The 18,142-nt window shown below is 43.6% G+C and overlaps 1 protein-coding gene across 1 annotated transcript in view; it reads right to left on the bottom strand.

The window, feature by feature from the left end:
- Positions 1 to 18,142, bottom strand: part of plxnd1 (plexin D1) — a 75,322-nt gene that overhangs the window by 32,369 nt on the left and 24,811 nt on the right. Inside the window, 9 exon segments of the mRNA XM_022189133.2 lie at positions 196 to 375; positions 793 to 932; positions 2,314 to 2,419; positions 8,167 to 8,312; positions 11,814 to 11,971; positions 13,127 to 13,235; positions 13,537 to 13,626; positions 15,263 to 15,361; positions 16,761 to 16,860. Coding sequence (XP_022044825.2) covers positions 196 to 375; positions 793 to 932; positions 2,314 to 2,419; positions 8,167 to 8,312; positions 11,814 to 11,971; positions 13,127 to 13,235; positions 13,537 to 13,626; positions 15,263 to 15,361; positions 16,761 to 16,860 — 1,128 coding nt within the window.

Raw genomic sequence — 18,142 nt, 5'->3', positions numbered from 1 at the left:
TGCAGTGAAAATCTGCTCGTGTCATCAAAGACATGCCACTGCTCTGTCACACACATGCTGTGCAGTTTAGAACACAATAGGAAGAAGATACTCTGGACCACATTAGACAAATGGTTCATGTCTGTGACTGTGAAGTTTGAGATGCTTGTGACATTTTGGTTTTAATGCTTACAGTGTGTGTTGCAGTCGGCCTACCTGAGGAAGCTCTTTTTGGGGTGGATGTAGCCGATAGTGGGGTTCTTCTCATAGGTGTACGTGGCGCTAAGCTCCACAACCTGACAGGGAAGGTTCTCAAACTCCACACACACTGTCACTGAGTCAGTGTGTGCCTGCCCCGCTTCAGGCATGGTGCATTCAATCGTTTCATCCGTTTTCCTGTAAAAATGCAGTAAACATCGCAACCTCAAAACTTGTGATGTCTGCAAATGTTTAATCCCAAAGAATTCTTCAGATCACAATTGAAGTTATGTTTATTACAGCTTGGCAAACTCTCATGGAGGTCACAGAGCTATTTCGGAATGCACTATGACTACAAGTGGAGGTGCTGAATTTAAATGTGCCAGCAGCTCGAACAGCTTCATGCAGGCTTCACAAAGCGATACTGTCTGAATATTTAATCATTAGGTTCATGCAATTGGCATCAGCTATTAAAAAACACTTGCACTATGTGAAAAGCAAAGAAAACTGTTCAAGCGTTTTGTAATTTAGTGGGCAGCTTTGAAAGTCATGGCGATCTGGTCTCGCCTCAAACATTTAAAAACAACTGTTGTGTTTAAAACAGGTCGTACTCACTCTGTGATGTTGCATTCCCATGTGTTGTTGACTCTGACCATAACCTGAGAGCCAATGTCCAGGTGTTCCCCCCTGATGGTCACTCTTGTTCCTCCTGCACGAGAGCCTTTCCTCGGCTCCATTGACAGCAGCTTTGGCATCTGCGTGCAGAGGGGAAATGCGGCATGACTAGCAAGACATCAGATTTATCGGTGGACATCTGACAGCTACTGTCACTGGAAAAGACAGGCTTACTGAAACTGTTTGTGCTCTATAATGCTTCTCTTGACACCAAATAAAATCTTTCCTCATCCTTTGAGGTTCAAATCTCGTCTTTACAGATTGGCTGAGACAGCTGCTGACTATAACAGTAAATTAGTGAAGAAAACTGTGAAGACAGCCCACGCTGCAGTATGCTAAAGTGCTGCTGAAGCCAACAGGCCTTTGGGCTCAAGCTAGCAGGACTGTTATACTGCGGGCAAGAAGTAATAATGCTCATGCATACGCGTGAAACACTGCATGTACACTTATATAAACATGCCAACACACACACACATGCACACAAACACACACAAACAAAAGCTCCTTGGGCCAAGATGAATATCGCTGTCCAGCTCTGCAGCTACCAGCATCAGCATTCCTGCTCTTTCCGAACTTTCTATCCCCGCCGTGAACCTCCCCTCAGGGGAAACCTCTTATCCTCACTGACAGGATTCACTTCCTCAGTGCACACAGATGGATCAGACCTATTGTGTGTTTGTGTGTCAGAGTGGGTGTAAGGAGGCAGATGTTTCCGTCTAAAGGTTTGAGGAAGGAGATGCAGTGGAGGCACATATCCTGTCTCCAAAACTGTTTTCCCTTTCTCCCACATCTCCTCAGCACCCTGCAGTAAAAAATCCCCCACTTCACATTGAGCATCTCAGAGTTGGGTAAGGAAGCCCAAGAGGAGTTCCCACAACAGCCTGGCGTAATGTTTGTTGTTCTGGATTTCCTTCATCCCAATGTATCAAGAAGGGCTTCAAGATGAGGGTGATTTCTCAGTGGGATGACTCACAGGCAGAGCTGCTCTTAGAAGCTGCTGAAATGATAGACCGTTCCAGCGCTGAATAATAAGAAACTCTTTGTCTATAAACAAAGAGAAACAAAGGGCTTACATGGGTATTTCCACAGACTGAATATTCTTAATCCATGAGAGACTGTGAGGGTCGAGGTCAATTAACACAATGCTGGCTCGCTCTCCTCGTCCAGTGATGAATTCAGAGCAAAGGGACATTCCAACAATCACCATATTTGTTTTTGCTGGCAGTGAGCGCAGGATGACAATGGTGCTTAGCTGCAGCTCAGATGGACGTTTGAAGATTCCCACACACTTGCATTCCTCTGGATCATAAAATGCATCTGTTAACACTCAACTGACACACTTGGGAAGGCTCTCCCAGTGGGGAACGAGGAAAAAGAGCACAGAGGAGGACTGTTGGGGAAGAGACGGGCATAACAGAAAGCACGAAACAGTCGGAGGGTAGATGTCTGGAGAGTACTCACTAAGTACGAGAAGCTCTCCTTTGACGTCCCCGTCCCGCTCTGATCCACTTCCACGTGGACAATATCTGTCCTGTCTTGTGCGGACTTCCCAGTGAGACACACCAGCCTGGGGACAAAACACCACAAAAAGAGACCAATTTAATAATAATTTTAAAAAAGCGCGACTTGGATAACACTCAAAAAATGTGACTTATGATTTCAATTTAATAAACTTGCTTATGAAAAGAAGTTGCTCAACTCAAATTGTAAGCGAGGGAAATTAATATAAACACACAAAGACACAAAATGAATCTTGGAGAATGCTGGTTATGAAGTAATTCATCAGTCCCTATTGCATTTGCATATGGAATCAAATAAAGCCTTGAGATATCAGATATTAAGAGATGTAAAGGTCAAAGCTCCTCAGACCAGATGTGTTTAACCGCAGAGGAGATTAAGGGGCTGCTCAGGCTTGTTCTCTCGCCTCCTGGCTGTGATTAAACCCTGTGTCATCAGAGCGCGCTCTACGGGGACGTCTCATATTAATGGCACGGTGGTGTGTCGAGGCACAGGGACCTACTGTTCTTGGACCTCACGGGGATAAACGTACTAGGGGGGTAACACAACCTTTATCGCTTCACATGATCCCCTTCCAGCTTGACACCCTGTCGGTTTATTTAGTCAGGTGCCTGCTGCTACAGTGGTTATATATTCTCAGCTAGTGATCGGGTGATTGACAGAGGAATCGTGGGGTATTTACATAAGCGGAGAAGCTTTGCTTTGTGTAGGAGGACCTGGCAGGACATACAGTGAGATGAGGCTGGGCTGGACAGATCTAGGCTTGGCTGGGGTCAAGCTGTCAGGGAGGAGACCAGGAGGAAACTTGTTGTATCCCAGTGTGTTTTTAAAAAATCCGGCCTTTCCCTATTCAAATTGAAATGTACTTCTAAACCCTGCAGCTTTTGATGGAGCCCAATTAAACCGCAGATTTTTGCTCATAAGCCCGAATAGCTATTAAAATATATTCTAAAATAAGCTGCAGTATCAGCCATCTGTTGATAGCAGGGTCTACATTCCTGCTCATTAATTACAGCAGCATCAGGTACAGAATGTCATTACACTCAAATTACACTCCTGTCAGTTACGTGGCATGAGGGCAGACACGCACCTGTTTGAAGAAAATGCTTCATTTCACATGCTCTAATTTAGAGAAGAAAGAAAAAAAAAGAGGGCAAACAGAATGAAACATGACTATTCACAGGTTCGAGCCTGAGGGAAATAAAAGAAACAGGAGCCGGAATCAGTCTGAACCTGCAGGTTTGCTTCAGGCTGAGAATTAAACTATTATCAAAACAATACATCACATTGTGTGAAGTCTGCTACTGAACCATAATGTTGAGGATTATTCTGAGATAAAGACAAACAAAAAAAAAGGTATTTCTTGAAGAGCATAGACAAAGGCTTACCAGCAGATAGAAGCTGTGATTAAGTTCAAATGAAGTATAAATACAAGCTGGGTGTATGTCAGAGTTTAAGTAGGGTTCACTGAGTTGTAAAGACTATCCAGAAACCTTTATTGAAGCCCTGTTTAATGATATTACCAGCCAAAGTATGAAACTATGATGGAAAAACATAATGAAACAACGTGGCCTCAAAATATTTTACATTATTTTGAATGAGCCTTTCTGTATTTTTGTGCATAATGAGTTAATCCACAGGCTTTAAACAGTGCAGGTTTAGAGCAAACTTTAGGTGGTGTATCTGGTCCAGATTTGGAATGAAGAAGGAGTTGTAAATGCTCACAGGGTCTAAGAATCAGGCTAATTCCTGGGTAGGTTTTCTGACAAGGAAAAATCTTGGGTGCCAAATGAAATCCCAATGTGAGGGATAACCTCCTTAAACACTATTCATTTTTGACAGTTTGGTCAATGTTTGTGAAATACTTCTGTCAATGAAATAGGAAATGCTCTTTTAAGATGCATTTTACATGGAATGTTTTTGCACAAAGTTATTTCTTAATGTTGAATGTGATCTTTTTCATTTTTTCCTTTATGTGACGTCTTCACCTGTCTTATTTTTTCATCCAGCTGTTCAAAGCTAAAATATATTACTTTACAATGATGAAATACTGAAAATCCTAACATTGAAGGAGCTAGAGAAAATACATAACACAATTCATCATTTATCAAGATATAACAATATTTCTTCATGGTATAATTCAATACCAATGAATTCATTTATAAGTATGTTTATCTTATAGCTACTAAAGTTGGAAGTCGTGAAAGCACCTGCTACTGGTCTGATGGTGTCGACTGAAATGCTACAAAAAAGGCTCCACACTCCCCAGCCTCTTACATGTCCAATTTATGTCGCAACATCTTCACATCTAAATTACACAGTTGGTGTGTGACGTCTCCCAGCAGCTCGCAATCAGACGCAAAAACACACAAAAAGACTTGCAAGACCTGCAGATACGCCGGTGTGCGTGAGCAGAGTGTGATCGCAGTCAAAAGGACAGACAGACTCCCAGCAGGAGCACACAGAGCCGTGGACTGACCCCTGCTCCACATTCCTGCGCCTGCCCCACTGCGGAGATATTATGGGTTTCAGAGGGCAATATTTGGGCTACGCTGAGATGTCTGCGATCATTTCCCTCGAGTGGCTGATGAGGATCATCAACAATCGGCTCTGTATGACGCCTGGATGTGATTTCTGGTTCTGCTAAATGGACAGGGCGGAGGGCACCGAGGGCTCATATGCAAATGACAGAGAGGGCAGCGTGGAGGATCTGAGCCAAATATCCAGAGAAGTACTCCAGTAAATGAGGTGTGCCTAGACTGACTGTGCCATTAATTAACATGTTGACACCGAGTGAGAGGAGCAGAGTCTCTCCAGTGCTGCACATTTTCCTTTTGGCACACAGATGTGAACTTTCACATTTCAGCACATGAGCAGACACCTGTCTCAACACTCCTAGCAAATGAGGTCACATGCGCAGGTGTGTGTACGCCGGCGTGTGTGTGTCTATGTCTTGATGTATTTTTTGCAAGAGGCAGTTTAAATGTAAATCTTGCAAATGAGGCTTTTTTTTTGTAAAACTACGTTATCTTATTGGTTTCTTGCATAGTCAAGAGGCTTTATGGGTGTGGTGTGAACACATTCAGACTCCTCTAAATTAGGCTCAAATCAAGGTGAGATTAAATGACTCACAATCACTGAAGGTCCCCACAAGTATAGAAGTAGAAAACCGTAGGTTCGTGGTGCTAGTCAAACGTGCTGATATTCTCAGATCAAATGACGTGTTATGATTTGTCGGTGCCACCTCTAAAAATGAGGATGCGCTCCACTGTCACAACAACCGGCCTCAGAAGCCAATGAGGAATGACGACACGAGATGAGATCACCCGCGGAGTGAAATGTGATTCGCTGTTTTCGACATGTGTGGTTTGGAGGAAACGTGTCAGGCAGCTGGAGTGACAGGTAAGACCCACAGGTCACCTTAGAAATGGTCTTAATATAATGATTGGCTTCAGTAGAGCAAGACCAGATAAACAGTTCCATTCAAGCAACATTACAGATACTGAATGGAAGTTTGGATGTAATTGTAGAGTTACTGACTTCCACTCAGCTCTGTTATCCCGGTGTCAAAGTAGGGTCCTGCTGTCTCCATGGTGACAGTGTGATGGTCCCTGAGCTTCGGAGGGATGGAGATGGAGTCATTTAAAATGAGAAGTGTGCTGCATAATAATATTTGTGAGAATTAGCTTCATGAATACATGAAAACTAAGCTCTACATGGGCGTTTTGGTATTCTAATCTCAAGATTGGTGGATTCGTACGAGGCAGATATTAACGATCTGTGATGGTGATTTGTTAGAGCAGGTTTAATACCTGCTTCATCTGGGGATTCCTTAACAAAAAAAAAAGATAATTTCAAACGATAAAGCATAATTTGGCCACATGAGTGGCTTTTAATGGTCTATTTTGCTTTTCTTTCTTTGTTAGTTAAACATTGCTTTCATTTTGGTTGCAATTTAGTTGACAGTGATCTACACTGGGATGAAGGACGTTACCTTTTGACAGGAGCACTGTAGCTACCATGCAACAGCTGCCACACTCTGCTGTGTGGGGCATTTAGCAACACTGGCAAATTGTGTCTATCGATATTAAAATGTTCAGTAAGTTATGTGTTTCGCCTGTAACCAGGTGGAAAGTGCAATCCTATGAGGATTGCTCCATTCTGGAGCCCTGGAGTGTTCTTCCTGAAGGGGGCGTGGCTTTGTGGTTTTCAGAGCTTCCATCCATCCATCCATTCTCTATACATTTTATTCTTTATCCTCACTAGGGCCGCAGGGTGTGCTAGAGTCTATCCCAGCTGACTCGGGCGAATGCAGGCGACACCCAGGACAGGTCGCCAGTCTGTCACAGGGCTACATATACAGACGAACAATCACACTCGCATTCACACCTACAGGCAATTTAGAGTACTCAGTTAACCTCAGCATGTTTTTGGACTGTGGGAGGAAAGAACCCGGAGGAAACCCACGCATGCACAGGGAGAACATGCAAACTCCATGCAGAAAGATCCCAGGCTCACCCCGGGATTCGAACCAGGGATCTTCTTGCTGCAAGGCGAAAGTGCTAACGACTACGCCACTGAGCAGCGTTTTCAGAGCTTCAGACACTGAAACAGCTTGCTTAGAACGAGGCTAAAACTACAGGGTAGACAGTCATGGCAAAATAAACAATTTCTGTAGTATTTTAAGCTGATAGCTTGAAAGACACTCTCTGGAGATATGAGACTTTAATTTGTTGAAATGAAGCACATTATACAACCTTTAAGAAAATAACCACAATTGGTGCAGCAGAACGGAAGATGCAGTGTTCTTTTTTAATTCTATGTGTCCCTCTGTATTAAAAACAAAAAACAAAACAGAACAAAAACCAAATTATCTACAATACAAGTCAACCAGTTACAATTTAGACGTAGAATCGAGTGTTAGAAGTAGTTAGTGTAGCCTTGAGACACCAGAGTCAAAGATGAGGAGGGATCTACAAAGCTTTAATAAAGTAACTTCAAACCCCCAGATTTCCTGCTTTTTCAGACTCATAGTCTTCAGCTCCAACCAGTGTTCTTATTAATCAGTTCATCAGATTTCCCACAGCTCCTTCTGGAGCCACAAACAGATGTATAGCTTTTATGTTTTACGACACATATCCACCTGTAAACATGAGTTTCCCTGTAATTATACTGCATCACCTTTTTTAGAGGTATATAAAATGCTGTAGTAGTTCCTAAAAAATGTTTAAAGCATGGCACCTATTGGCTTTTTTCACGATGTTCCCAGCTGATAAAGTTTTCCGGTGTGGGAGAGCCAGTCTCTGCTATCCATTAAAAGTAGGCAGCTCTGACTGTACTGTCTGATTTGACAGAGTTTTAACACAGGCAGTGTTCACATCTGAGATGTACGTGTCAGGATTTCTATCTTTCCATCACTTGTTCTGCCGTGTGTGTGTCTCTTTCTGCCTGTCATGCACCTGAACACTCACCTGCCTGAAAGCATGTCAGGTTACCATGACAACAGGTAATTGTTGGCTATCATCTCATAAGTCCTAGCTGCAACATTACTGCATAGTTTGACAGCGATCCAAATGAAAAGAATTAATATGATGTACAGATAAAGGGCCTATTTCTGCAATCATGTCATTTTGACAATGTCGATAGAGTAAAATGTAATTAAATAAGTGCACAGTACTGGAAATAAAAGAATAAAAATGTCTCAGCACGCTCCATGCTTGAGAAAACGCTCAGGGAACAGCGGGCAAACACTGCAAATTTGTGAATCATATGTCAGTTGTGTGTTGTAATGCTTACTCTGTGGAGACAGTGTAGCGCTCGGGCTGAAGGGTGCACGGCACATCTCCTATATAGACCTTCACTGCTCCAGCCCTCCGGCCCAGGTTCCTGCCCTGTACTGTCAGCAGAGTGCCTCCTTCCACTGGACCCCTCAGGGGGGAGATCTGACAAAGACAGAGTGAAGTAATGAACAGAGAGAAAGAAAAGCTCGCAAAAGTGCCGTAATATGTGCAATAAATTAGCGCTCATAAGTAGATTACCTCCCTAAAAACACTCCCCTAATGACGGGCGATAATGAACATGACAGAATGTAGAGAACAGAGGTGCTGTCTGATGCAGACGTGGAGTGTGGCACACACGGAGATAAGGGCCTGTGTAAGTGTTCTTCTGCTGAAGACTGAGATCTAATTGAATAGACACAAGGTTTAGGTATATACACACACAAAGCAGACTCTTAACTGTGCCAGTCTGAGACTCTTCAGCCCCTAATCCTCTACAGCACATGCAAATAAAGAGCAGCTTAAGAGCCCCCTTCACATCCCACAAGAGACAGACAGAGTGAGAAAGTGCGGGCTGGAGAGGCGAGGTGGAGAGCACAGCAGAAAGGTGGATGAGTGGGGAGGCAATTTAGGGAACTGAGTGTCGAGAGGAAAGTGAATGCTGATGGTGGTGGTGAGAGAGCAAAGCCTCAATAGGGGAATTAATGCGCAGCGCTATTCCCTTTCATCTGTTTTCCTGTGTCTGCTCTGTCAAATTCCTTAGTCCAATTTCTGCTGTTGTTCAGAGGCATACTCTCACGCATCATTTGAGCCCAAGTCTCTTAACTTTCCGTTCAGAAGCCGCGGAAAGAAAGGAGAGCACCGTCACCTCTCCAATCACCATGAAAACACGACTTTACAGATAGCATCTTCTGCGGCCAGACAGGAGCAATCTAGCATCATCTTGCCACTGTAGCATAACTTGCCCAGCAGTGCGCCTGCCTCTCCGAATGACCCTCTGGTTTAGCCGAGGTCACTGTGACCCCTCTGTGTTATTAGCCTGGCTCCGACTCTATCAGAAATTGTAGCTGAAGAATGAAAACAGCACTTCTGTTTGGTCTAGGTGAGAGGACAAGGTTTGGCTCTGCATTCAGATAATTTGAAACCCACAAGAGTGACAGCGCAGATAAATAAACCGTATATTTCCCAGCTAAAAGGGGAGGCGGTTAAGAAAAGAAAGAATGTATTACTTTTAATACTGTGTGAAAACAAACTGTTGGAAACTGACCCATTACTTAGTGTATTTCTTTGAGATTTACACCACAGGAAATGATGCAGATGTTTTTGTGGTTATATTGAGCTTTTAGACATAAAGTGTGATTGTTCTGTGTCTACTTGTACCACATATAGAGCACATACTTCCTTTAACACAAACACACGGCTGCCTTCTTTCCTATGTGTGTAATGCACAAATGTGTGTGTGTGTGGATGTGAACACAGACACACTGCACCATGTCAGGTAAACACAGGAAAAGCAACGAGAAGTAAGCAGTTATTTATCATCGCCGTGCTTCTTACAGCACCTAGTGTGTCTCTGTGGTGCCATTGGGCAATGACACCAACATCAGCTCGCATGCTGTTCATTTACACCTCTTACAAGTCTGTGAGTCTTGATTTACAGCACAAACTCTGCCAGGCCTCCAGGGAGATCACAGGGTGTGAATGTGTGTCTGCAAAAACCTCCACAAGGAATGCTGGAGCTATTAAATGCATTTGAGGACTAAATTATTCCACATTTTTGTATTCAAATCAACCCTGCTCCAAACGTAGCTTTGCAAAAACATGCAGATACGTAACATGCACCAGAAAAAACTACCTAACTGATAAAATCCATATGTTTGTGCTACTTTTTTTTGGTTCTCAATAGATTTTTTGAGGCTTTCATCCTCCTCTCCTCACTCCAGTTCCTCTACATCACACTAATCAAGGAGGACATGAGGACAAAAACAGGAAAAAGCCTCTCACTCCAGTGTACCCTTCTCCACCCTTTCTGTGTCCAGCTAGCTCTCCATCCTCTCTCCCAAACTATTTATGTCTCGCCCAGGTCTCTCTGTTCTTTTTCTTTTCATGTTGTGGATAAACTATGTTAGGCAGTTCCTGTTTTGGATGCTGGAGTACCTCTAATCAGTGTCCCTTTTTTAAAACAGTGGACTAGCCCACACATAGCACGAGCATAAAGAGGCGGTGGAGATAATAAATGTCTCCATTGTCTTACGTCAATGCGTTGAATAGGAAGCATTTTTCACAATTAGGTAGCAAGTGGCAAAGTTTAGGGAATAATGGAATCCACCTCCATAATATTGATATTTTGGTGCTACTACCTTGGGATAGGGATTGTATGTGACAAAGCAGAGTGAAGAAAAACATGTTTCATTATCTTAGCTGCACGCTGTCACCGGGACTATAAAACAAAGAGCTGCTGCAGCATGAGAGTGTGTGAACATTTAGGGAGAGTGGATCTTTTCCTCTGTAAGCTGGAATACTTGGGCTGTAACCCCTGTGGATTCTCTGGGAAAACACAAAGTATTGCATCACACACCCCACCGAATCACAGCCCCAGTATCCTCTCTGCAACACGCTCTCCTGAGAAAGCTAGTGGGGGTGTGTATGAGAGAGAGAGAGAGAGAGAGAGTATTGCAACAATGGTCTACCCACGCATACGGCATCTCAGCCCAGCTAACTTCAGTCACGTAAGAAGTCCACATAAGTTCGACTCTCGCAGAGCATCCTGTTAGTCACAGTATGCTGACAGCTACAAAGAATGAAGGATAATCGTGAATGCTTCAATATGGCCTATTTGTGTGACAGATTGTGGGCTTACGTGTGTGTATGTGAGAGCGAGTGTGTGTCCGCCTGCTTTGTTCTGCTTACTTATTCTCCTGGGCAGACCAGGTTTTATCTACAGGAAGTTCAGGCCGACTGAGTCTCATGTGAGCCATGCTTCCCATGACCGCCTACCGTGGCTGTGCTGATAGAACGTTTGGTAGCGGCAGAAAAAGGCTTGGAGGATGACTCTAACCACGTTCCCATTACAGTTGGGCAAACAAATGAACATGATCATGCAAATGAGTTCCATAAGCCATTTAAAGAAAGGCCCTGCCAGTAATTACGATGACGCGACCGCAGTCAGATCCTGCGTAAGATAAACACTCCTTAATTTCCTTTACTAGCGCGGTTTTGCTCTTGCTGTGGCCACGAATCTAGAATCCCTTATGGTTCTTGTTTGTTTCTTTAGTTTCTGCGGTTTACTACATGAAAAGTCCTACACATATAGCTTTCCTACCCCAGTCCCCATAGTTTATATGCATAGGCTGTAGCCACAAGGGGCAGAAGGTGTTCCCAGGGCCTCCTGACTGATTGCAGATCGACTCGTCTCCTGAGGATTGTGGCTAAGAGAGTGTTAATGTTATTACGGAGCGAAATGCTTTAATAAGATGACTCAAACAATCCTTCAGGAGCTGACACTGTACAGACAGGTTATGGGGGTACGACACCATGTGACTTACCACATGAGTCTGTGTTTTATGGCTTGAAAATGGAGATGACAGGAAGGGGGCGGGGAGCTGTGGGAGGATGAATGCAAGCATTTATAGGCTACAGTCATTGATGTTCGGGCTGTGATCTTACCTTGTGGATCTCAGGGGCGGGACACTGATCCCTGATTGGTTGACAATCATCCCGTGGCCTACAGCTGTTTTCACACCAGCCACAGAGGTGTCCCTGCTCCTCCCGGCCCCAACACTGGGAACAGTCAGAACTACCCACTCCACAGTTGTACACCTCGACTGCAGGGACAGACAAAGAGGCGATTACTCTACAAAAGCCATGCTGAACTGTATTTGCCTGGTCTGGTCAACTTAAGGTATACTCCTTAAGGCATTTTATTTTATAGCGTATATATGAACCACATGGGTTGCATGCTCTAAATAAGCACGAGCATTTGCAGGATGATATATTCATGGCAATAAAAATAAACCCGGAGAAGAAAAAAAAACAAAGAGCTAGTGAAATAGAGGAGAACAAAGCCAGAGAAAACAGATGATTACGTTCATGTTCCAATGTGCCTCCCAGTGAGAAGTCCCATTTGTATCACTGCATGCGCATCTGTGCAAGTGATTGTGTGCATACTACGGTGTGTACGTGCCTGTATGAGTGTGATAAAGTGCGTGTCATTTTAAAATTTGATGACTCCACATGTTATGAAGCGAACGTGTTGTCCGTTAACAGCGCAGGGTGTGTGTGTGTGTGTGTGTGTGTGTGTGTGTGTGTGTGTGTGTGTGTGTGTGTGTGTGTGTGTGGCAGCGGCCCAGGGCTGTTGTTCACATGGTAGACACATGGATTGTGAGCAGCACATCTGGGACTGGGACAGGCAAGGACTGGCTCATAGCTGCACTCTACGCAACATGCCAAGTTCAACAACACACACCACTTTTCATCATGTCACGGTCGTCATGGAGCCCAGATTGTATTTGCAACAATACATTTGGACACTGCTAGTAAGAGTCCTTTTATAACACCTTAAAATCGCAGCAGCTCCCTATGTTCTACAATCATTATGTACAATTAAGCAGCAGCAGAATATAGCATCAAGGTAAATGATCAGCTGTTGGCAAATTATGTGTTGTAATACACAAACTGCTATTATTGCAAGTGAGAGGGAGTCTAACACTGTTTGTCCCTGTAAGTGATTCTTTATTTTTCTGCAGGCGTGATCAAATCCACTGATCTCATCAGAAACACCTGTGCACAGGTGAAATGCATTCTGGGAGCAACAGTGGCAGCTATGTCAGGCTTTTGTTCTTGTTGTAGCGGTGCTTTAATTATACTGCAAATACAGGAGAGCTGAGCAAACAGCTGAAGCTTAGCAGAGAGCTTTAATTTTCATCCATAACTTTTTATGTTTTTTGCACGTCTACATAGTCACAGGTTTTATAGCTTACCTTTCATTGGCTGAGGGCTGTCAACAAATACATCCTCCATCTGTCCACCAAACGAAACTCTTCTCCTCAGATTGAGGTGGTAAATCTGACTCCTCTGATTTGTGAACAGCTAAACAGACAGACAGGAAGATGATGTCAGTAAAACAGGTTGTCTTTAGCGTTTCCTCGGTGTCGATATGTCTGCAACACTTCCTCTTGCTCGAGATAATGACGGGTTCTTTACCAACTCATAAATAAGGGTTTAAAATAATTGCATCACAAACAAGTTACAAATAAGGTTCAAACTTGACAATAATGAGCACACTGGAGCAGGTCATGCACACTAAATGTGAGAGAGCTTAGCTGATCTTTATTCAGACTTGGCAAATTGACTCACTAGTTATTTCTGGTAGGTCATCACCTATACTTACTGTCACTCCACTGCACTTGACAGTCGAGCTGTTCAGCCATGTGGCCTCGTATCGCTGCTCTGTTCCAAAGTCGCATTCCAGCTTCTCCGTCTGTTATGCAAAACACATAATTTAAAAATATGAAGCATTTTAACAACAACAGCAAAGTAAAAAAATATAAAAAATTAAAAAACTCTCATATTATCCCGTTCACACAATGAGATAATCACCGCCTTAGTACTCAAAATTTGAGAAATGGAGTTAAGCTCTGTAAAGAACAGCTCTTTCAAACAAGCCTGGTAACAATTGGAAACTCCGAAAGAGTACCAGGAAGCTGAAATAACCCACAATAATTGTCCCTGCCAGGAAAAGATGTGATCAATTCACAATTCATATTCATAAACATCTGGACTCCCACACCTCAGCAAGTCATCTGGGAGTCAGAATAATGAATATGAATTAATTCTTCACAAAACGGGTGCCCAGAGTTTCACTGAGCCAAGATCTACAGAGTAGAGACCATACAGAAGCTAAGAGCAGTAAAGGATAAGCGCCTAAAGTGGAAGAAGTAATTTGTCTGTGATTCCAGCCAGCTTAAATTGGTCTACCTTGATCGGCCTCTCCAGGACTCTATTTTCACTGTACTTTTTGACACCAGAGAAGCTTGATTTTTTTGGCAACTGGCAGGTTTTTTTCTTTCTCCCCTGAAAAAAATCAGTACTTTGAGCTATTCTCTGGATTTATCATCAGTCTGAACTAGTGTACGATGGACAACAAGCCTAGAAGCTTCTGTTTGTTAATAGATGTTTTAGTTAGACTGCTTTAACACAGTTCACACAATTGTTTTAGATTTGTCCTTCAGTTAAAGTGTGGGAACCGAACCAAAGTTCACCACAAATTCCAGAACGATCCGAGCCTTGGGTTTTGGGAGAGAACAAGCATGACTGACAGCACAGTTCCTGCTCTGCGAACTTGCCGACAAGATGACGAGATGAAGACATTATTCAAACAACGTCAGTCTGTATAAACTTTCATAATAAAGAGTAGTATGAATGGCCAATCACATCCAGGCTGCCCTGAGGAAATGTGTGTGTGTGTGTGTGTGTGTGTGTGTAGAGGGGGGTTGTATGTGACTCAATGTCTGTCACCATGGCAACACACCAGGAGACGGTTTGAGAGGCCAGCCAGGGTTAGGCGTGTGACTGACCACGCCTGGCAACTAGTCAGCACTGGAATTTTTAGCAGATCCCAGTAGCGTCCTTATCAGTGATGCAGGATCAGTGTCTGACTCGCTCAGTGTGGATTAAGAATGACAATAGGAGTTTGAAAATCTGATCTGGAAGCAGTAGCCGAATTTAAAATGAACAGGAGCAAAATAAAGCTCCTGCCGCATGTGCTGCCTCAGACCGAACGCACATTGTACACCGTGCTGACGAGGACACAACTCAGCTGGACACAGTTAGATACCAGGGGCATGGTGGGCCCAGACAGCCGAGCAGTGAGCAGCATAAGCATAAAGATAATCACTCATTCTTCATTTTCATCTCCATCTCACATCACGCACATCACCCAAACTCCGGTTTTACTCCTTCATTGACCCAAATCACAGCCCACAAATATCCATCTGTGTTTAACTCAGCTTGAAGCAAACATGCCATATGCTTCTGTTTTATTCCAATCAGTTTCACAACATGCATTTTGGACAAAGTCCAAGTCCAGCACCGTAGCTGGAGGCTGTCTGCCATACCTCCTGGATGTTGCTCAGGGATAGGATGAAGTCTTGGGCCGCTCCTGATGGCGATGGAGGAACCTCTGAGGCGAGCAAACTCGGACAGGAAGCTGCATTCTGTGTCGAGGAGGGGGTTACAGGGGCAGGAAGTGACATACAGGAGTTAAAGAAAACAATGACTCCCCTGCACACATCCGCAACCCAAAATACCTGTCCTGTTTATCTGGAGGAGGAGGAAATGAGAGGGTGAAGTCTCGCTCTGAGGGAAACAACAATAGCTTCAAATAGAGAGACGATGAGGGATTAGAAAAACAGACCCACCGGACACTGTGATGGGCTCAGCAGAAAAGGAACTACCCACCTCATCATCTCCTTGTGACCTACATTACAAAAACCTTTGAAAAGAACCTAAGATTTAAATAAGAAAAAGCAACTTAAAAAGCATGAGCCTCTTGTGCTTTGTATGTTTGTTTGTCTGTAACTTGGGATCCGAGACAGCGTGCCGGACTGATTAATTGCATTTGCTTAAAAAAATACAATGACGTCTTTATTACTTCAGTTGTTTAACAAACAGTGCTCTTTTTGTGGGAGGGGGTGGTCCTGTGATATATAGCCAAAAATTCTGCAGTCATGGCAATAAAACACTTAAATACTCGAGCGAGTTGACCAGCAGCTGACCAAAAGACGGTGAGTCACATCCTCTATCGACTAACTCGGACCAGTAGTGGACAGGAGGCCAGGGAGGCCATGGGATCTGGCTCTGCAATAAAACTCTAGAGGGGAGAGATAAAAACGATGGCTGACTCAGCCTAGAAGTTATCAGGACAATGTCCAAAGGACGGTGGTATCTGGGGAGCTTTAATTGCGTTCAATGAGGCTGCACTAGTTTTGGATAAACTTCCCACTTTCACAGCCTTTTCATTATCTCGTGCCAAACATATCACACTATTTGATTTGTTTGCTTTGCAGAGTGCTTTACACCCTCACGGGGGTTTACATTGCCAAACATATATCTGCATAATCCATTTGTACAGGCACCTACTCGAAATAAAGGGATATATAAAACCATAGCTGAAAATGTAGGTGTAGATTTATCTCTTCGCTGGCATCAAGCTGCCCTGGCATTTAGTAATAAGTCTCTAAACAAATACGGGCAAAGCGAATCTACTCTTCCAGTCTATTGCACAAAGCTGGCAAAAAGAGCAACTTTAGAGCAGGTCAGAGGAGCTTTAAAATGGCACATTATGCTCTTATGAGTCTGTAAAACCAGAACCTCCTGAGATTTTATAGCCGGTTTCAACATTTCTTCATACTGTAGTTGAGACACCCGCTGAATTGCCACACAACTGCTCTTTCCTAACCCGTCTGGACTCACATCATTACAGAACACTCAGAGTTTTTTGGACAGCAGAGCCTGGATTATGTCTGAGGCTCTGACTTAGCAGGATCTTAATATCATGAGCTCCTCCAGCCAGCCGCCTGTTTGGTTGATGGATTAGAAAGGAGAATTACTCACCTCGAGCAGGTTGTGCTTTGACTCATCTTTAGTGGAGACACACAGGTGGTTCTCCTGGTCCCAGTAACACTTCCACCTGGTGCTCAGGCAGCTCACACATCTGACACAGATGGAGACACACATGCATGGACGAAGTTGAGGAACACGCATCGCATATTGCCAAATCTGGGCTGTCCCCCACCACCCCCTCTCGAGCTCAGTATCTCCCTGTGATCTGTTCCCATGGAGCAAAACACGGCCTTTTTAAAAAAGTCGGGTATGTGGCCCACTCTGACTCATTTGGAGTGCACCGCAAACAGAGAAGCCGAACTGATTACAGGCATCAAAGTTTAGCTTTAATAAAAGGAAGTAATGATTAGTCACAGTGGCAGACGCATTCATTCCTCTGTTACAGCGGAGCCAGCAGAGGGGTCAAACTGGGCCAAATCTGCTGAGATGAAACAAAGCGCTTCTCTATAAACACTCAGACTGGTAAAACGTGATGTGTGTGCGCGCATGCTGTCTCCTGTATTTACGATCAGGCTATCTTTGCAAGATCAAGTTTGATTTTTGCATTGCCCACATGAAGATATTTTGCCAAGTGAGTCCATCGGCAGCATGTTGACTTCCTACAATTCATGCTCGCTGGTCCAAATCAGGCCCACATGTACGAGTTACTAACTGTTTGGGTGGGTGTGACTTGTGGCTGACGGATGAAGATGTCTGTTTTTGTGGAATGAGATCGTTCTGGTCAATCCTTAAAGTGGCGCTAAATATCTTGGACCTAAATGGAATATGTTTGCAAGCGTCAAGAAATCCCATGAAAAGAAAAAATCAGCAACAGATTCATCCTACTGTGTGTACTGGTGCTTCCAAAGCCTGACATATTTCATATATTTGTGCCATACATTTTTAGTCTTTTCCAGCAGCTATTAACCCTCTGAACTTCAAGCAGTTTCTGGGTGGTTTTTTTTGCTCCTGTCTAATTTTTCCTGAGTGTGGGCTCATTTTTCACTGCAATATAAAGTCCTGCCACCTTCCACCTCTATGGCAACAACCGTGGCTAAAAGTAGAGGGAACTTAAAAGTGTCTTCTGTGGACTATAACAGTTTTAATGCCATAAATCGTTGGAAAAGACTAAAACTAGAGCTATTCTTATTTTTTGGGGGGGATTATTGACTTCTCAAAAATTAAATAACCTGGAATCAACATGTTTGACATTTTAACGATCTACACTTTCAGTCTTTTCATACTTGTCTTCTATCTCCACCGTGTAAACACAATCAAAGTCCAGCCAAACAGCCAAAAAGTCCCTGAATTTCTGTCACATGATTATTGGCTGAGATCCACTTATGGCTTCTCAGTTGCACTTGTGGATTTTCTATTTTTTTAATAGGATCTGT

This window comes from Acanthochromis polyacanthus, chromosome 6, assembly GCF_021347895.1.
Source record: "Acanthochromis polyacanthus isolate Apoly-LR-REF ecotype Palm Island chromosome 6, KAUST_Apoly_ChrSc, whole genome shotgun sequence".
Lineage (NCBI taxonomy): Eukaryota > Metazoa > Chordata > Actinopteri > Pomacentridae > Acanthochromis > Acanthochromis polyacanthus.
Note: the sequence above shows the minus strand (reverse complement) of the source record. Positions and strands in the feature narration are given on the sequence as shown.